The 22,158-nt window shown below is 38.1% G+C and overlaps 1 protein-coding gene across 2 annotated transcripts in view; it reads right to left on the bottom strand.

The window, feature by feature from the left end:
• Positions 1-22,158, bottom strand: part of M1AP (meiosis 1 associated protein) — a 76,691-nt gene that overhangs the window by 42,029 nt on the left and 12,504 nt on the right. For both annotated transcript variants that reach the window (XM_060027468.1, XM_060027467.1), the window contains exons 2-3: positions 14,794-14,979; positions 13,696-13,864 (exon numbers count right to left, since the gene is read on the bottom strand). In XM_060027468.1, the coding sequence (XP_059883451.1) occupies positions 13,696-13,864; positions 14,794-14,979 (355 nt within the window). The remainder of the gene's footprint in view (positions 1-13,695; positions 13,865-14,793; positions 14,980-22,158) is intronic.

Genomic DNA, 22,158 nt, shown 5'->3' with positions numbered 1-22,158 from the left:
GCTCTCTCATCTGTTCTAGACTGGACAATTTGCCTTTCCCTGTGTCAATATAACACTGTCTTAATTAGAACAGCCTTTTAATCATCTTAATATCAGGCAAGGTAAACCTTTAGCCTTAATATATATCTTCGCATCTAATATATATATTAGGATCAGCTTGTCAGGTTCATTAAAAAACTGATAGCATTTTGATTGGAATTGCATTGATAGATCAATTTGGGGAGAACTGAATCCTTATGATATTGAATGTTTCTATCCATTAACATGCTCCACTTAATTATATCTTCTTTAAGGTGCATCAGTAAAGCTTTAAACTATTCCCAATAACTATTCTATGCATCTTTTGTTAAAATTCATTTCTAAATACTTTACTTTTTTATTACTGTAAAAGGTATTTCTTTAAAAATTGAAGTTTCTAAGAGTTTGTTTCTAATTATAGAAATGCTATTGACTTTTTTTAAAAACATTTTTATTGGAGTATAATTGCTTTACAATGTTGTGTTAGTTTCTGCTGTGTAACAAAGTGAATCAGCTATACATATACATATATCCCCTCCCTCTTGTGTCTCCCTCCCACACTCCCTATCCCATCCCTCAAGGTGGTCACAAAGCATGGAGCTGATCTCCCTGTGCTGTGTGGCTGCTTCCCACTAGTTATCTATTTTACATTTGGTAGTGTATGTGTCCATGCCACTCTCTCTCTTCGTCCCAGCTTACCCTTCCCCCTCCCACATCCTCAAGTCCATTATCTACATCTGTGTCTTTATTCCTGTCCTGCCCTTAGGTTCTTCAGAACCATTTTTTTGTTTGCTTTTTAGATTCCATATATATGTGTTAGCATACAGTATTTGTTTTTCTCTTTCTGACTTACTTCACTCTGTATGACAGACCCTAGGTCCATCTACCTCACTACAAATAACTCAATTTCCAGGAAATGCTATTGACTTTTGTATGTTTATCTTATATCCAGCCAACTTGTTAAACTCTTACTAATTTGGTTATTAATGTAGTCAATTAAATATGTTTCAAATAAAAACAGTTTTGTTTCTTTCTATTCAATCTTCACACCCTTTAGTATTTTTCTTATCTTACTAGGCTAGGACAACTATGCTGAATCAAAGTGGTGATGGGGCATCCATGTATTATTCCTGATTTTTGAAGGCAATCCTTCTGGGTATTCTTGGTTATAGGTTATTCCCTTTCACCACTTTAAATATATTGTGCCACTCCCTTCTGGCCTGAAGAGTTTCTGCTGAAAAATCAGCTGATAGCCTTATGGGAGTTTCCTTGTATGGTATTTGTTGCCTTTCCCTTGCTGCTTTTTAATATTCTCTCTTTATCTTTAATTTTTTTCATTTTAATTACAATGTGTCTTGGTGTGTTCCTCTTTGGGTTAATCCTGTATGGGACTCTCTGCACTTCCTGGACTTGGGTGACTGTTCCTTTCCCAGGTTAGGGAAGTTTTCAGCTATTATGTTTTCAAATATGTTCTCCGCCCCTTTCCCTCTCTTCTCCTTCTGGGACCCCTATAATGCGAATATTAGTGCACTTGATGTTGTCCCAGAGGTCTCTCAAACTGTCCTCATTTCTTTTCATTCTTTTTCTTTTTTCTATTCAGCGGCAGTGATTTCCACTACCCTGTCTTCCAGATCACTGGTTCATTCTTCTGTAGCATTTAGTTTACTGTTGATTCCTTCTAGTGTATTTTTCATTTCAGTTATTGTATTCTTCATCTCTGTTTGGTTGTTCTTTATATTTTCTAACTCTTTGTTAAAAACTTCTAACTTCTCACTTGTACATCCATTCTTCTCCCAAGTTCTCTGATCATCTTTACAATCATTACTCTGAACTCTCTTGGGTAGATTGCCTATCTTCACTTCGCTTAGTTCTTCTGGGGTTTTATCTTGTCACTTTGTCTGGAACATGTTCCCCTGTTGCCTCATTTTGTCTAAGTTGCTATTTGTATTTTTATGTATGTGTTAGGTTACTTTTCTTGACCTTGGAGAAGTGGCCTTCTGTAGGAGATGTCCTATGCATCCCCTCAGCATACATTCCTGTTGTCACCCATGTTATATGCTCTACGGGTTCCCCCCACGAGGGCTGTGTGGGTGCTTCTGTTGTGGTGGGCTATGTGGGCAGTCTGGTAGGCTTTGTTGGTCCCTAGCCAGGTTGGTTGCCAGGCCCTGCCTTGTGTGGATGCTACTAGCTGCTGGTTAGTGGGTTCTGGTCACAAGGTGGCTAATTATAGAACCTCAGGTGGCCCCGGGGCTAGTGCTGGCTCACTGGTGGACAGAGTCAGGGTCCAGAAGACCCTAGGTCTGTTGCCTGCCCACTGGTGGGTGAAGCTAGGTCCTGAGGTTAGTGCAAGTCTATTGGCAAGCAGATCCAGGTCCTGGAGTCTAGCTGCAGGGCCCAGGGATCCCAGAGCTGGTATCATATTGCTGGGGAGTGGGTGGGGAGGGCGATTCCTGTCACAGTTGGGTATGGGGTCTGGGGTGTCACAAAGCTTGTGTTGGCCTGCTAGTAGGCAGGGCTGGGGCCCAGCTGATCCTAGGGTAGGGTCTGGCCTGTTGTCAGTGGGCTGGGTCTGCAGGCTACAGGATTGTGGTTTTCTTGCGTTTAGTGTCTGCCCCCTGGTGGGTGAGGCTGGTCTAGAGGTTACTGCAAGCTTCCCAGAGGGCAGGGCGGGAGCTGGGTTTTGGCCCTCTGGTGAGCAGGGTTGTGTCTAAAGGCATATCTGGAGGTGGCTGTGGGCTCAGGTAGTCTTTAGGCAGCCTGACTGCTGATGGGTGGGGCTATGTCTCTGCTTAGTTAGTTGTTTGGTCTGAGGTGTCCCAGCATTGGTGCCTACAGGTTGTTGGGTGGGGCCAAGTCTTGGTGCTAATGAGCCAGAGGGAAGATCCCATGATGGTGCCTGCCTGCACCAGTGTCCATATGATAGAAAGCTCCCAAATATGGCTGCTGCCAGTGCCTATGTCCCCAGGGTGAGCTGCAGCTGCCCCCCATCTCTCTGGGAGACTCTCCAAGACAAGCAGCTAGGTCTGGCCCAGGCTCCTATCAAATTACTGCTTTTGCCCTGGGTCCCAGTGTGTGTGAGATTTTGTGTGTGTCCTTTAAGAATGAAGTCTCTATTTCCCCCAGATCTTTGGGATTCCTGAAATTAAGCCTGCAAAGCCAAATGCTCTGGGGCTCATCTTTCTGGTGCAGGACCCTGGGCTGGGGAGCCCAATATGGGACTCAGAACTCTCACTACAGTGGGAGAACCTCTACAATATAATTATTCTCTGTTTTGAGGGTTGCCCACCCAGGGCGTATGGGACTTGATTATATTGTGAGTCTGCCCCTCCTACCAATCTTGTTGTGGTCCCTTCTTTATGTCTTTAGTCATAGAAGATCTTTTCTGGTAGGTTCTGGTCTTTTTCATTGATGGCTATTCTACAGATAGTTGTGATTCTGGTGTGCTCGCAAGAGGAGGTGAGCTCAGGGTCTTTCTACTCTGCCATCTTGGCCACTCTCCTTTTTTTTTCTCCTTTGTGCTTAGTCTGGTTTCACTTGCTCATATGGTGCTGCATGTAAAGGCCTGAAGGTAATCTTTCACCAGTAAAGAACCGTATTGTAGATTTTTGATAGAAACATTTTGCCAAGTTACAGAAGTTATTTTCTGTCCCTAGTTTACCAAGATTTTTTTCTTAAATAATGAATGGATGTTAATTTTATCATATGTTTTTCTGTATCTATTAAGATAACATAATTTTTACCTTTATCTGTTGATGTAAATTATATTTATACATTTCTTTCTTTTTTATTGAAGTATCGTTGATTTACAATGTTATATTAGTTTCAGGTGTACAACATAGTAATTCAATCTTTTTACAGATTATACTCCATTTAAAGTTATTATAAAATATTGGCTATTTCCCTGTGCTCTACATTACATCCTTGTACCTTTATACATAGTAGTTTGTACCTCTTAATTGCTTTCCCCTATCTTGCCCCTCCCTCTAAGCCCTCTCCCCACTGGTAACCACTAATTTGTTCTCTGTATCTATAAGTCTGTTTCTGTTTTATTATATTCATTCATTTATTTTTTAGATTCCACATATAATGATAATGTACAGTATTTATCTTTCTCTGTCTGACTTACTTCACTAAGTATAATACCTTCTGGATCCATCCATGTTGTGCAAATGGCAAAATTTCAATCCTTTTTATGGCTGAGTAATATTCCATTGTATATATATATACCGCATCTCCTTTATCCACGCATCTGGTGATGGACATAAGTTGCTTCCATATCGTGGTTTTGTAAATAATGCTGCTATGAACATTGGGGTGCATATGTCTTTTCAAATTAGTGTTTTTGTTTTCTTTTTTTTTTTTTTTGCAGTACATGGGCCTCTCACTGTTGTGGCCTCTCCCGTTGCGGAGCACAGGCTCCGGACACGCAGGCCCAGTGGCCATGGCTCACGGGCCCAGCCGCTCTGCGGCATGTGGGATCTTCCCGGACTGGGGCACAAACCTGTGTCCCCTGCATCAGCAGGCGGACTCTCAACCACTGCGCCACCAGGGAAGCCCCCATTTTTGTTTTCTTCAGATATACACACAGGAGTGGAATTGCTGGATCATATGGTAATTCTATTCTTAATTTTTTGAGGAACCTCTATACTGTTTTCCATAGTGGCTACACCAATTTACATTCCTACTAACAGTGTACTAGGGTTCCCTTTTCTCCACATCCTTGCCAACATTTATTATTTGTTGTCTTTTTGATGATAGCTATTCTGACAGGTGTGAGGTGATAACTCATCATGGTTTTGATTTGCATTTCTGACGATTAGTGATGTTGAGCATCCTTTCATGTACCTGTGGGTCATATATATGTCTTCTTTGGAAAAAATGTCTATTCAGGTCTTCTGCCCATTTTAATTCGGTTGTTTGATTTTCTGATATTCAGTTGTATGATCTCTTTATATATTTTGGATATTAATCCCTTATCAAATGATATCACTTGCAAATATCTTCTCCCATTAACTAGGTTGTCTTTTCATATTGTCAATGATTACTTTCACTGTGCAAAAGCTTTTAAGTTTAATTAGGCCCCATTTATTTATTTTTGCTTTTGTTTCCATTGACTTAAGAGACAGAGCTAAAAAAATATTGCTATGATTTATGTCAAAGAGTGTTTTGCCTATATTTTCTTCTAGGAGTTTTATGGTTTCTAGTCTTACAGTTAGGTCTTTAATCCATTTTGAGTTTATTTTTGTATATGGTGTGAGATAATATTCTAATTTAATTATTTTATACATAGCTGTGCTGTTTTCCCAACACCACTTTATTGAAGAGACTGTCTTTTCTCCATTGTGTATTTTTGCCTCCTTTGTCGTAGATTAATTGGCCATAAGTATGTGGGTTTATTTCTGGTATCTCTATTCTGTTCCATTGATCTATGTGTCTGTTTTTGTGGTGGTACCATACTTTTTTGATTACTGTAGCTTGGTAGCATAGTCTGAAGTAAGGGAGCATGATACCCCCAAATTTTTTCTTTTTTCTCAAGATTGCTTTGGCTCTTTAGTGTCTTTTGTGGTCCTATGCAAATTTTAGGATTATTTGTTCTAGTTCTGTGACAAATGTCATGGGTATTTTATACAGATTGCATTAAATCTGTAGATTGCTTTGGGTAATATGGACATTTTAACAATATTAATTCTTGCAATCCATGAACACAGGATATCTTTCCATTTATTTGTACAATCTTTAATCTCCTTCATCGATGTCTTATAGTTTTCAGAGTATAGGTCTTTTCCTCCTTGGTTAAATTTATATTTATATATTTCTAATGCAAAATCACCTTGTATTACAGGGATAAATCCAACTTGATCAGTTATATAGTCTCTTTTTATACATGATAAGATAATTTAAGATGGTTTTATCTATTTTCATGAGCAGACTGGCCTGCAATTTTCTTTTCTCACATTGTTCTTGTCTGGTTTTCTATCATGACTTGGCGGTGGGGGGGTATTTTCTTTTTCTTTCTTTCTTTTTTAATTTCTAGAAGAGTTTGTATAAGATTGGAGTGATCTGTCCCTTGAAAGTTTGATGGAATTTGACTATAAAACCATCTAGGATTGATAATTGGTTAGGGGAACCATTTAGATTTTTATTTCTGAGTCAAAATTTGTATCTTTTAAGTAATATATTGGTTTTTGTCTAAATGTTTGATTCCAATGTTTTGATTCTGCAGTTATGCTCCTTTTTCACAACCCTAACATAGTTTATTGTGTCCTCTTTCTTTGTCTTTTCTTCATTGATTTCACCAAAAAATTCTCTATTTTATCAGTTTTTTTCAAAGAACCAACTTTTGAATTTTTGATTATCTTTATTGCTCTTTTCAACTGAGGAAGTATAGAGAATGGTTAAGTATGTGAGTTTTAGAGTCAGACTGCTTAGAATCCCTGTTCTGTATCTTAACTAAGAAACTTTGCGAAAGCTAATTTGGACAAGAAACTATGCCTTAATTTCTTCATCTAGATATACGAGATTAAATAATAGTGGAAACTATTTAAAACAGAAAGTATTTGGACAGAAGGTGTTCAATAAAATGTTGCTGTTATTATAATCTATAGACAACTGTTAGAGTATTTAAGAGACTATGGCTTTTAGTTCACATATCTTTTCCTTGAGGCTCAGAACTTACTTAAAAATAAAACCAGCTAGCAGCATTATTCTCTCCATTGATGGCTCTCCTATGTGCTTAATTTTGGCTGCTGGAATTGGAAGGCTCTCCCAGATCTTAAATTTATAATCAAAATCCAGTATTAGAGATCTGCTCTAAAGGTGTCAGGTTGGCTTACATATAAAGAGGGCATATAAAGATAAAGAAGTATTCCATCTTCCCCTGTGAGAAGTATATCTCTTCACATCTCTATTACACAGACCAACATTTCTAGTCCTCTTTTAAGAGCAAAACAGGAACAAAATGGATAAATAACAGAAAAGAAGGCTAAAAAACTATGGAAAAAGTTCTATAATATTATGTTACATGAAAACAAAAAAATTACATACATAAATTATAACTCTGAAACCTAAAAATGATTGTGGACAACTGAGAGGTAATGTGCAAAAACAAAATCAGTGTAATGGAGTAGTGGAATTGTGAATGATTTTGAATTAAAAATTATTTTATAGTCACATTTTCTTTTCAATAAAAAATTATTAGAGCCTGAAATTTTCTCAGTAAAAAGGTATGTATAAATTTTCTCAGTAAAAAGTTTCTGCGAGGACACCATCTCTCACAAACTCTTACTATTACTATTAATATCAACAGAAAACATTTATGCATTGCTCACATGTGCCAGGTACTGTTTTAAGTACTTTACATGCAAGTTATATTTAATCCTTGTAAAAACCTTATAGAATAGCTACTATTATTAGCCTTATTTTATAAATGAGAAAATTGTGGGATGAAGCGTTTAAGTAACTTGTTCAAGGCCACAGAGTTCAAATAAAAATTCAGCTGGATAGTTAAATAAATGGTGATGAATTTATACAATAGAATACCTCACAGCTACTAAAAGGAATGGGTTAGAGCCCTATATTCCAATATGAAAAGAATTATTGGATAAATAGCTAAATAAAAAAATGCAGATCAGTGGGTATTATATAGTTCCATTTTTGTAAAAGTGGATGGTATCAAAAACCCTAATAACATTACATGTATGTTCATGTCCAATATATGTGTAAGGAAAGCAATCCAGTAGAATGTGTCCTACACAGCTGATAGCAATTATCTCTGGAGGGTAGAATTTTGGGTCATTTTGAACTGTTTATATTATACTTCTGTATAGGGAGTGTTTACTTGTAATAAAAAATTAAAGAATAACTGGACAAAAGCTACCACAGAGACAGCTAGGCAGGATATTTCAGCTAAATTTTTTTTCAAGTTTATACAAATGACTTATTTCCACACTTGCAAGGGTAAGAAATGGTTCTTTAAAGCAAGCATTTACTTGAGCAAATTTTAAAACAATTCCTATGGGGTTACAGGATGGAGAATACAATCTAAGACCATTCTTACAAGCCTTAACATATAACTAAATAAGCTTTTCTAAATTAAAGAAAAACATTTTATTAAAGATTCAACATTGCTTACAACTCCGAGTTTATTGAATGTGTGTAAAGAATGTGTATTTAAACTGGGGATTTATTTGAGGCTTTTATTATAGTGACCACACATATAGTAATAATAACACTGATGATAACTTCATAGATTTTATACTGTCTTTGCATTCAGCTAAGAATGGGGGGGGGCTTCCCTGGTGGCGCAGTGGTTGAGAGTCCACCTGCCGATGCAGGGGACACGGGTTCGTGCCCCGGTCTGGGAAGATCCCACATGCCGCGGAGCGGCTAGGCCCGTGAGCCATGGCCGCTGAGCCTGCGCGTCCGGAGCCTGTGCTCCGCAACGGGAGAGGCCACAACAGTGAGAGGCCCCCGTACCGCAAAAAAAAAAAAAAAAAAGGAAAAAAAAAAAGAATAGGGGTGGATTTAATTTAATTTAATTATTGTATTTCCTGTTGGATGACCACCTAAAAAATTTTAAGATCAGTCAAATTCATTTTCAGCTCCATAAAACTTTGTAAACATATCTCTGTCAAATACATCTGGTGAACTTCTGATGTTCTTAATATCAGCTAAATTTTAAATAAAGAAAAAATGAACAAGTTAGGCTAATCAAGAACAGATGGAAGAAAGTGTCATTTATACACTTGAAAGAAAACATATAATAAGCCATAAGCCTGAAAATTTATAGAAAACCTTAACTGATATGAATGTGATTTAAAGTTAACCTTTTCATTAAAATGAAATTATCTTGCTAAAGAACTCTCTAAAAGGTGAGTCTACCTTCTTAATTTCAAAGTTCGCTTTTTCTTCAACAATTCTGGATCTTGCAGTCTCCAAGTCATCTTTGTAATAATTAGATCTCACTATGCAGGGCTGCACTAAAGAAGGCAGAAATTAGACCAATCGAAGGACATAGTCTCATAGCTCCTTTTAAAACTGATCTGTAATATCATTTCCTTGTATGGTAACCTGTTTCTTTCTTCAAAAGGTAGCGTGTAGACAATTTTTATTTAATTGATGATCATGGTTACCACAGTTAAAAAATTATAAATAGATTCAAAAAGGGTTTGAATCAATTCATGATATTCATGGGCTACGAAGGGAAGCTACAGGTGTTTGGCATATGTCCCTAAATATTTGAGTTGATGTCAGAGAGTGTGACCACCACCTCTCACAAATTATTTGTTTTTTCCCAATCATTATTTATTTATTCAAGAAACATTTATTGAGAATCTACTATGTGCCAGGCAGAATGATATATGCTGGTGATACAAAGATGTATAAGACACAGTCTTATCCTCAGGTAACTCACAGTCCACTTGAGGCCTGGCCATTAAAAACAAATCTCAGGACTTCCATGGTGGCGCAGTGGTTACGAATCCGCCTGCCAATGCAGGGGACACAGGTTCGAACCCTGGTCCAGGAAGATCCCACATGCTGCGGAGCAACTAAGCCCGTGCGCCACAACTACTGAAGCCTGCGCTGCCACAACTACTGAGCCCATGTTCCGCAACAAGAGAAGCCACCGCAATGAGAAGCCTGCACGCCGCAATGAAGAGCAGCCCCTGTTCACCACAACTAGAGAAAGCCTGCGTGCAGCAGCGAAGACCCAACACAGCCAAAAATAAATAAATAAAAAACAAAAACAAATCTCAGAAATATTAAACCATCCATATACAAAAATTTTCAAAAATACTAAGAGTAGCTAACTTTCATTTAGCATTTACTGTATACTAAGTAATTAACATGTATGATCTCATTTAACTCCCATAACTACTAGATGGGGCAGGAATTAAAGGCTTACACAGGCTAAGTACCTTCTCCAAAGCCACACAGCTAGTAAGTAATAGAACTGGGATTTAGACTCAGGCATCCTAATTCTAGAGCACTCATCCTTCTGAGAATAAGACTAGTTGCTGTTGTTAATCTCTTGACAAGAACATCAGATATAGCAAAACATTAATGGAATAAAGGAATTAACTTTGAGGAAAGTACAGGCAAACTGGGAAGATTTCAAGCCATGAACCATATGTACACTTAACTCACAAAGAGGAATTACAAGCAATTTATGGGATAATGTATTATTTATAAGCAAATAGGAAGTTACTGGAAGAATCGTTAGCAGTGACACAAGGTAGAAAGCTGCCTTCCTGCATTTAAAAGCTCTTCTGTACAGTGCTAGCCTCTAACCATTTTAAATAAAGCCATCAGGTACCCTCAGAGTACTCTGAGTTTTGTGCCATTAGAGATTCAGTACTTTCTGGGTACAGTCACTGAAGGGAGAAAAGGACATAGTCCATGCCTGATCTGTCCATGATCAAAGAGAAATAAAAAGAGCTTCTCTCTCACAGATTCAGTTTGAGAACCCACTGGGAAAGACTCTGATTAGTAGCCTGGAGAGCTATGATTGCCTCCCCTGGGTCATAGCCCACCCTGTGATCATGAAAGTAGAGGTGTTACCAAAGAAGGGGGATGCAGGGGATGCTGGGCAGACCAAGAACAGACTCCACAGGTATCACTGTCATCAATTCATTCAACAAATATATACTGATAATCTAGGATATACTACAGAGTGGGGCGCAGAAATGAGTAAGACAAATTTGTAATGCCAAGGCTTAATGCTTAAGAGTTAATACAGATAGAAAAGATATCAAGTAGTTTACAGTTTAGGTGAGAAGACAAAATTATCACACAATAAAGCAATGGTATCATCAAAAAATCTACAAACAATAAACGCTGGAGAGGGTGTGGAGAAAAGGGAACCTTCTTACACTGTTGGCGGGAACGTAAATTGATGCAGCCACTATGGAGAACAGTATGGAGGTTCCTTAAAAAACTAAAAATAGAATTACCATATGACCCAGCAATCCCACTACTGGGCATATACCCTGAGAAAACCATAATTCAAAAAGAGTCATGTACCACCATGTTCACTGCAGCACTATTTACAATAGCCAGGAAGTGGAAGCAACCTAAATGTCCATTGACAGGTGAATGGATAAAGAAGATGTGACACATATATACAATGGAATATTGCTCAGCCATAAAAAGAAACGAAATTGAATTACTTGTAGTGAGGTGGATGAACCTAGAGACTGTCATACAGAGTGAAGTAAGTCAGAAAGAGAAAAACAAATACTGTATGCTAACACATGTATGTGAAATCTAAAAAAAAAATGGTTCTGATGAACTTAGGGGCAGGACAGGAATAAAGATGCAGACGTAGAGAATGGACTTGAGGACATCGGGGGGGGGGGAAGGGTAAGCTGGGATGAAGTGAGAGAGTAGCACTGACATATATACATCACCAAATGTAAAATAGATAGTGGGAAGCAGCTGCATTGCATGGAGAGATCAGCTCGGTGCTGTGTGACCACCTAGAGGGGTGGGATAGGGAGGGTGGGAGGGAGCCGCAAGAGAGAGGGGATATGGGGATATATGTATACGTATAGCTGATATACTTTGTTATACAGCAGAAACTAACACACCATTGTAAAGCAATTATACTCCAATAAAAAGGCGTTAAAAACAAATAAAGCAATGGTAAACAATTCTATGTGGTATATAATTAAATGCTAAATTGTGTTGTGTAGACCACAGGCTACGTGGTTGTTCTAAGGAGAGGAAAATCAATTCAGTAGTCATGAACCTCAATTAGGCCTTAAAGGATGGGGAGGATTTGGTTGGAAGAGGATAAGGGGAGGAATTCAGAGGAAAGAAGGGGGAATTCAGAGGAAAAGATTACTACAAGTGGAGGGATGGAAATAGAAGCACAGTCAGTGAGGAGACTGCCTTGAGAAAAGCAGAGGGTGTGTAGTAGCTGAGAGCTCATATACCACACAGCAAGGCTAGTTACCCTCCCGCCCCAACCAGAACAATGTCAGTGGTCCATGATGCTGGAAGGATCCACATGTGTCAGAATTTGATGGGAAACACATCCTTAGTTACCAACCCCCTAACCTAATTAGGGCATGAAGGGAAGAGTGAGGTTATTTATATGGAACCAGGAAGAGATCAATGGTATCAGAACAGTGGACACCTCCAGGTGTGTATAACCTTGGAGAAGACCAATATAACCAGAAAGAACTGACAGAGGGTGAACTGTAACTTGAGTGTTGGATAAATTAAAACCAGTCAAAAACCTTTTAAATGCTGTAATTTGAGAATCTCTACTTGATCTCCTGACAAAAATCTTCTCATAAATTTCCATTGCTTTAGCATGAAATCTAAATGTCTTAGAATGGGTTTAGGGCATATATGGACTTTCTTGATCTAACCCTTGCCTACCTTTAGAGCCTTACTCCTGCCTCTGCCTGATAGGCTCCTGACATAAGGAACCATGGGCTCATCTCTGAAAGTTGATTTATCTTGATTTCTCATGTCCCTGGGTCTCCTTTTTGAGTCCCCCTTTCCTCTTCCTCTGCTTGGTTAATTCCTATTTGTCCTTTAAGACTCAGTTTGAATATTTTCTCTTCTAGGAAGTGTATGATTACTGGTGATTTATGGGGGATTTATTAGCAGAGATCTGAGTGCCAGTAGTTACTGGGTTGGGGTAGGCGGGCTGGGGACATCAGGGCTGGGAATCCAGTGACTCAAAACCCATTCTGGGGAGGTAGGAGGTAGGCAGGGCACATATGAACCGAGACTATAATCCCCTGGCACATGTTCCATTGTTCCATCAAACTTCACTTACAAAACACTGATTAAGAATTTCAAGACTGCAACCCAAAAGCATTAAATCCTAAGCATAGGGGTTTTCTGAATGCAGGGCCTTGTGTGACCGCACTGGTCATAGGCCAATGAAGCCAGCTGTACATATAAGTCTCTTCATACACCATTGGTTATGATAGCAAAATGTAATAAACCAAATTATTCATTAATAAGCGATTAAACAAACTATGGTCCAACCACAAAGTAAAAAAAATCATGTATCCAGTAAAAAACGAGGAATGTCTATAGATACTAACATAGATAGCTGTACAACATGCGAAGAGGATTACAGAATATTATGTATGTCATGATCCCATTACAATATAAAATATTTCTTCCTATTATCTATCTATCTATCTATCTAATGGAGCATTAAGAGTGATACCCCAATCTCTTGAGGAGGAAGGAATTTTTACTTTTTATACCTATATTTCAGGTTTTACATTAACATATATTAAAAATATATATATTTATTAACATAAATTAAAAATATGATTAAAAAATTAAACTCTAACATGTAGAAACACCTGTCTGAACCACAGTGAAATCTGTTGGCTTCATTTCATTTGAGAACATAAAAGACCATGGAAGAGATTTCCCTGGTGGTCCAGTGGTTAAGAGTTCCCTTTGCAAAGCAGGTGGTTCGATCCCTGGTAGGGGAGCTAAGATTCCACATGCCTTGCGGCCAAAAAACCGAAACATAAAACAGAAGCAATATTGTAACAAATTCAATAAAGACTTTAAAAATGGTCCACATCAAAAAATCTTTTTTAAAAAAAGAAGTCCATGGAAAATAATCTTCCTGATCTGTAAAAGACTACTCATTAAAATCTTACCATTCTTTTTACCTTTTCTTTTAATTCTTACCGTCGTTGCTGGCCTCTTCAACAGGGGATGCTGAGTCCATACATTCTAGGACTCCCTTTGTGATCTCAACCACCTGAAGTCTCCTGACCCTGACTATGTCTGTATCTTTCAATCCTTCCTCCAATTGTTTGACCACCTCTTTTCCAGGCTGTGAAGTCAGAACAGTAATCTGGAAATAAATAGAAGAATCAACGTGTCTACTTTCCCTGATGTACAGAGGTTAGAATGTAACAGGTTAGATCTGGAGGATTAAACACCCCAGAAATCTGTGGTAGTGGCTATTGTCTTTAGGGCAAAGAAAAAGATTTATATGTAATTTGCAAATCAAATTTCATTTGACATATTCTGGTGCGAGAGGTCTGGTGGGACAGATCATCACAAGACCCTGCCAAACAGGCTGAACCTACCCCAGAAAGTGACCAATGAGAAGCCATCCCTGTGTTTTAGTTTTAGTTTTTCTTTTGGTCGTACCGCATGCAGCATATGGGATCTTAGTTCCCCAACTAGGGTTCCCCGATTAGGGATTGAACCCGCACACCCTGTATTGGGAGCGTGGAGTCTCAACCACTGGACTGCCAGGGAAGTCGCCCACTGTGTTTCAGTTTTTAAGACTGCTTGAATCATTGACAGTATCCCTCTTGCTCAAAGTGCTTTGATTTCTTGAGGATACAAAGGAAATAGAATCCTTAAATTCCACTCATTAAATGTGTACTAAAGATCAGAGAGCTTATATGCTCTTTTCTCACAGTGGTACTTCCATGTAGATTTCTCTCCTTGCTCAATCTGAATCTGGGTTGAACTTGAAACTCTGGAAGGCAAGTATTAAATACATGCAATTCTCTTTTGTACTTAGACATTTTTAATTGATGAATAAGCATGCAGATGAAAGCATAATTATTTTTAAATTCATTTGTCTGATGCCTGATGTTACTAGAGACTGAATGTGTTTTAACTCACAGTCACTCATGTACCCAATGGAGTATCTAGTCATGACTTTCAATGTGAATGAAACAGAGAACAACAGAAGGATGACAAACAATGAAGGATCTAGATGGACTGAAATGGGAAGATGAGTTAGTGTCCTAAGCCATCTTTTACCTCCAGGGAAGTGTAGGTCAGAGCTGCGCTTGTGGTCATGTGTCCGCTGTACTGTTTGAACTGCTGGAGCCCATCCTTTATTGCCAGCTGCAGAGAAGTGGCTTGTGGTCTGAAACAACCTTCTCTTTGCAATATGCGGAGTTCTGAGATGCAGGCCTGCAGCCTAGCAAAGTTCCCTTTCACTTGCTGCAGAGAAAAATGAATCAAAGATGCAAATCTTTAGTGACTCACGTTTCAGATTAACTGGCAGTCTAATTTCATTATCAATTACTCCTCAAGAGTACTTTTCCCTTCTTGAAAATCTGTTTATTTGACCAAGATCTATGGAATGCCTATTATGTTCTAGGCACTGCACTAAAATATTCCCTAGACCAGAGGAAGGAAAATTTTTAGCCAAAGGACTTTGATTATGTGGAATTACTAGAAACAGGAAAGAATGTGTTTTAACTCATTCACTCACCCAAAGGAAGGTTCAGTTGTGACTGCTTAGTTTTACTTTGGGGTGGTCTGCAAATTGGAGGCCTAGCAGCGTCACTCTTAGACATTATCTTCATTTCTCAGTCAGTCTAGGCACAGTGAGCTTCTCTATTCAAGAGTGATGTTTTATCAGAAATGAGGATTTTGATCATTTTAGAAATGATAAGGTCCTACCTAATCTTCCCCTCAGGATCACTTTGAGCAGAGATGCTTGGCTTAGTCTGCAGTCAGGTCAAGGAGCCAACACGTAAATCTCCTGGCTCTCCTCACTTTCCTTCACAAAAACTTGTTCTCAGGAAGTAATCTAATCTAATCTGACTCTAGATCGATGTTACGTCTTCTAAGAATATATGCATTTTGAATAAATGTGGAATTAAAATTTGTGACACTATTTGAAGGAATTCCAAGCATCAATAGCAGGTGGGGGTGGAGTGGGGAGGAATTATATTTGGGATAAGGAAACTTTGCTGATCAAAGAGCAGAATTGAGCAATATTTGCAAAATGCACATAAAATTCATGAGCATGTTACTTTGCTTACATGCTCCTCTCCATGAATCTCTGGGAAAAACACAAGAAATAGTATATAATTCTTACACAAAGAAAACTTGTAATCTAGATAGGAAGATAAGAAACCTACTCAAGTACAGACTAGTAGCCTTTGAGCATTTCTTTTCATGTACTCCCTAAAAGAATATGAAAAATGATATACTCCTTTATACGTTTTTAAGTTGACATCTAGATTTTAAGTAAGTACGTAGTTGTTAAGGATATAACTTCCAGCATATTTAAATATCAATATTTCAAAATAAAACTATACCACTACTCTTTAAAACATAATCCAATAGAATCTAAATATCATAGGGATTTGATACTTGCATTATTCAATTTAAAAAGTACATGAGCAAGCTCTTTTTTCTTTTTAACAGATGGAAATGAATATTATTCATTTTTCTCCTTGAATTCATATTTCCATTTCACTTTTCTCATAGAGTTTTATCATAATGTAATAGAATTTTTTGGTTGGCAGTTTGTTTTTTTTTCGGTACGCAGGCCTCTCACTGTTGTGGCTTCTCCCGTTGCGGAGCACAGGCTCCGGATGCGCAGGCCCAGCGGCCATGGCTCACGGGCCCCGCCGCTCCGCGGCACGTGGGATCTTCCCGGACCGGGGCACGAACCCGAGTCCCCTGCATCGGCAGGCGGACTCTCAACCACTGTGCCACCAGGGAAGCCCCGGCTGGCAGTTTTTTATTGATCATCTTATCATACTTCTCTGTGTCAAAAATATTTACATGTTGTAAGATTTTAAAATTTCCTATGACTATAAGCTCTAATTAATAATCTAGATTGAGCTATTATTAAAATTATTACTCATATACAATTGATCAAAACAACATATATATTACCTATTTTGATAATTATTGGCATTAAGCATAAACTTTAATTAAAAATGCATCTCAATGGCATGAGCATGTTGCGTTCTTTTTTCAATTAGTTAAGGTATGTGTGAATAAATTACTGATTGAATGGCACCAACATTCCGTATTAATCCTATTCTTATTTTTTAGGAGGTTTCTAGTGCTGAGAACCATTGTCCTGATAAATATAGAAGTCAATCAAATTGTCAAACTCATTCTGAGCTATATGCCAAAAATTATATAGGGATATAAATACTAATAAAAATTATTTTAATGATCAGCTGCTACTCAGTTGTTTGTTTTTTAAGATTTTTTTTGATATGGATCATTTTTTAAAGTCTTTATTGAATTTGTTACAATATTGGTTCTGTTTTTTTTTGTTGTTGTTTTTTGGCCACGAGGCATGTGGGATCTTAGCTCCCCGACCAGGGATCAAACCTGCACCCCCTGCACTGGAAGGCGAAGTCTTAACCACTGGACCACCAGGGAAGTCCCTCAATTTAGTCTTCCTTCAATTTTGTTAAAATTGGACAATTTAAACATTGCAAAAGATTTTTTGCAATGTTGCAAAAGATTTTTTTTGGTTGCAAAAGATTTTTTTTTTTTTTTTTTTTTTTTGCTGTACACGTGCCTCTCACTGTTGTGGCCTCTCCCATTGCAGAGCACAGGCTCCGGATGCGCAGGCTCAGCGGCCATGGCTCACGGGCCCAGCCGCTCCGCGGCATGTGGGATCTTCCCGGACCAAGGCACGAACCCGTGTCCCCTGCATCGGCAGGGGGACTCTCAACCACTGTGCCACCAGGGAAGCCCTGCAAAAGATTTTTAACCCAATCATAAGTCGTTTACTTTCTTACATTGATGCCAATATTTTGAATTATTCCTTGTTTGGTGCCCCTGCAAGTTTTAAAACCACATGGCAATTCATCACAGTAAAATTCATAGTGGGTGAAAGATTTGTACCTCTCACCTCTTCCTTTTTATTTTGGATTTTCTTTGTGAAGTGGAAGAAGGGTAATTGTGAAAGGGATGGTGGGAATGATGAAGTAGTCTGACACTCTCATCATAGGCATAATTAGTCAGAGAAATTTTAGAAAAGAATACTAGTGGAAATTGAGGATCTATATATCAATTCTTTAAAATTATATATTCCTGTGTACTCTGGGAAGTCTTATAGCCCTAGTGGTATGTGTATCCCGGTTGAAAGAGACTGTTATAGACTATTGATACTTTAGAGATTTAGAAAAAGAAAGGTAAGTGTTGGTGGAAAGGGGGTGAGATGGGGCTGAGAATTGAAAGGGTAAGATTTGTAAAAAGAATACAATATTTTATGTGTTTATGTGTGTGTGTTGGGGGATTGGTAGAGAGGCTGAAAGTTCAATACAAGCATCTATGCAGGTTGAAAGTGAATATAATGTGTCAGAGAGGAAGAGGAAATGTGCCTGACAAGAGTAGAGGATGCTTGTTGAAGAGTAGTGGGCATTTTAGTTAAAGAAGTACTAGTCTTGGTTAAGGTTTTAGATCCAAATAGACTTGAGTTCCAAACCTATCTCTTCCTCTTACTGACTATGAGTCCTTAAGCTAAAATGTCTTCAATTAGAAACTGGGGACAATGGAAATACTTATCTTACAGACTAACTATTAAATGACTTAGTTCATGTCACACAGTATGTATTCAGTGTTAGCTGTGGTTATTATTTTTTATCACTATCAAACCCTAAAAGCACTTAAATCATTGCTGATTAAACAGAAGGGGTTTGTATTGACTTAATGGCCCTATTCTACAACTGACAAAAATAAGTGGAAAAAAAATAGTATCTATGTAAATGACATAGGTCCGTTCAGTCATCCATTTTAAAAAACATTTATTATTATGTGCTTATGATGTACTAGGTACCTAAAAAAAGACATAATTCCCACTTTCTACTAACTTACAAACAAGTGAGATAAATAGCCTCAGAATAGAAAGGGATAAGAGTCACACTAGAATGACATTTTCCAAAGTATGTTGACAAGTTATTGTCTGTCTATCTCACTAGAATATAAGCTCAATATAATAATATACTAAAGGAGGAATCTGATCTATCTCTTCATTGCCAGGTCTGCAGGGCCTAGGACAGTACCTGGAACACAGTTTTATTAAACAAATTATTTTTGAATAAATGGTAAATGGATGCACATATAATAAGTTTTAGGGGGAAGAAAAATATAAGTTAGAAAATATAGGCATTCTCTGTACTGCCTTTGCAACTTTTTGATGAATCTAAAATTATTCAATAATGATAAATTTATTGAAAAAATAAACTAGGAAAATAGTAGGAAAAAAAGGATACTATCTTCTGGTAGGGAAGGCCTTTGGAACATGACAACAAAGGTAGGAAACCATAAAGGGAAAAATGAAGAGATCTGACCACATTAAAATTTTCTGTTAAGTAAAGGAGAATATGAATAAAGTTAAAGACAAAAAACAAACTGGGTAAATATTTGCAATGTATAAGATTAGCATGACATTAATATTCTTAATATGTAAAAAGCACCTACAAATAAACTAGATATCTGAAACACACTCTTCTACCACCTAACAGTATACATACTAGATAAAACACAAATATCTTTTATATGCATAGTTGAATTCATAAGAAATTAAGGGAAATCCCCAGGAACCAAAGTGGGGACAACAGGAAACTACAGTGTGAGATAGGTATAAAAGCCTTGGCTTTACTTGTTGATCTTGGGAACCTAGGGCTTTGTGTTGTAAAGGAGAAGGAGACAAGGCCTTAGGCCCTCATAAGGAGGAGAATTGGAACTGCCATCCTGGCTCAAAGTTAAGACCATTCAAAAGGTTATTTTCTCAGTGAAAAGGTGGGCTAGAAAGAATCTACTCACTGGTCAAGGGAGGCGACAATGAAACTTGTTAAGTTATGTGAACTCTAAGTAGAAATGAGAAAGAAATCACTGCTGGGACCTAGAAACCATATATCTCCCCTCATGTGGGTTTGGGATTTGTCTTTATCTGCAGGGTCCAGGAAACCCTAATTTTAAAACATAACTTAAAGTGGTCCTGGGTTGATAGCACCTCAGGGCACCTGACTCAAGCAAACATAAATCCTTTCTAGAGGTATACACCCTAAACTCAGGCCCCACAGAATTCTCACACATTAAGATCAGCTTAAGGTAAGCTCATAATCCAAAATTACAAAATCAGTGAGGAAACCAAACATTATGAGAGAGAGTCTGCAGAAACAACAAACAGGAGAATTAGAATACCAACAATTTCAGATATTAGAATTATCAAATATATTTAAGTACCTTTAAGATGTTTAATGAAATAAAAGAGGGATTCAACACCATGAACAAAGAATTAAAAAACTATGAAAAAAGGACCAGAAAGATTTGAACATTACCAGGGTAACTGTACACTGAAGTAAAGGGGATAATCAGACATTTCAGGGTCTACTGGACACTGGCTATGAACTGACACTAATTCTAGGAGATCCCAAACATCATTGTTGCCCACTAGTCAGAGTAGGGGCTTGTGGAGGTCAGGTGATCAACGAAATTTTATATCAGGTCCAGTGGGTCCCCAAATGCAGCCTGTGGCTATTTCCTCAGTTTTAGAAAGCATAATTGGAATAGACATACCTAACATCTGGCAGAATCCCCACATTAGTTCCCTGACTTGTGGAGTGAGGGCAATTATGGTGGGAAAGGCCAAGTGGGAGCCTCTAGAACTGCCTCTACTTACGAAAATAATAAAAGTAATACTGAATTTCTGGAGGAATTGCAGAAATTAGTGCCACCATCAAGGACTTGAAAGATGCCGGGGTGGTGATTTCTACCACATCCCCATTCAACTTGCCCATCTGGCCTGTACGGAAGACAGACGGGTCTTGGAGAATGATAGTGCATTATCATAAACTTAACCAGGTGGTGACTCCAACAGCAGCTGCTGTGCTAGATATGGTTTCATTGCTCGAGCAAATTAACACATCTCCTGGTACCTGGTATGCAGCTATTGATCTGGCAAATGCCTTTTCTCCACGCCTGTCTATAAGGTCCCACAGAAGCAGTTTGCTTTCAGCTGACAAGGCCAGCAATACACCTTCACTGTCCTACCTCAGGGGTATATCAATTCTCCAGCCCTATGTCATAATTTAGCTCACAGAGATTTTTGACTGCCATTCCCTTCCACAAGCTATCACACTGGCCCATTACATTAATGACATTATGCTGAGTGGACCTAGTGAGCAAGAAGTAACTTATTGGTAAGACATTTGTATGCCAGAGGGTAGGAAATAAATTTGACTAAAATTCAGGGGCCTTCTACCTCAGTGAAATTCCTAGGGGTCCATTGGTATGGGGCATGTTGTGATGCCCCATCTAAGGTGATGAATAAGTTTGTTGCTTTTGGAGTAGAAGAGAGCATCTAAAGGTCAAACTGCTTTTTATACAGATGTTCAACATCTTTCTACTTTTAGCTCTGCCTTCATTCTTACCTCCAGAAGTACTTGATTTTACCAATTCCCAAGGCTTTTGAGAACTTGGTGGTTTAAAATGCTTTCTTCCTTGGGTTTCCCACTACTGGCTTAAGATTTAGCTCTCTTGGGACTGCTAAGTCAATTGTCACTTTTCACCTGTATTATCGTTTCCAAAATTTTGTTGAGATTTCTCTTCTCACATTCAACAAGCATTCAAGATTCAAAGGTTACAAAAAAATATGTAGAAAAAGTCACCTTCCTACTCTTGTTCTTTAGCTAACCAGTACTTTACTGGAGGCAATCAATATTACTAGCTTATTGGGTATCTTTCCAGAGATATTTCTTTACATGGAAGAAAATATAAATGATAAACTTGATCTTTCTTCTTACCAAAATAGACCAGATTATGATACTCTTTCGTATCTTGATTTTGTTGCAGAGTAAATCTGGGTAATCGTTACATTCAATATATAAAAAGTGTCTTAATTTTTATGGCTACATAGTATTCCATTAATGGATGGACCATAACTTTATTTAACCAATTCCCTATTAATTAACATTAGGTTGTTTCCAATCTTTTGCTACTTCAAACAATGCTGAAATGAATAATCTTATACTCAAATCATTTTTGCACATATGAAAACATATCTGTAGAATAAGTTTCTAAAAACAGACTTGTGAGACTTCCCTGGTGGTCCAGTAGTTAAGACTCTGTGCTCCCAATGCAGGGGGCCCGGGTTCGATCCCTGGTTGGGGAACTAAGATCCCACATACTGCAACTAAGCCCATGCACTCTAGCGCCCATGCGCCACAACTCGAGAAGCCCACGTGCAGCAATGAAGATCCAGTGCAGCCAAAACAAAACCAAACCTATTAAAAACAGACTTGCTAGGTTAAAGGGTATGTAAATTGTGATACCAAATTGCCCACTATAGAAATTGTGTTAAAATATATGCCCATAAATGGCATATAAGGGTGTCTGCTTCTTTATATCCTC

This window comes from Delphinus delphis, chromosome 12, assembly GCF_949987515.2.
Source record: "Delphinus delphis chromosome 12, mDelDel1.2, whole genome shotgun sequence".
In the NCBI taxonomy this organism is placed as follows: Eukaryota; Metazoa; Chordata; class Mammalia; order Artiodactyla; family Delphinidae; genus Delphinus; species Delphinus delphis.
The sequence above is the reverse complement of the archived record's forward strand: the minus strand, read 5'-3'. Positions and strand labels throughout refer to the sequence as shown.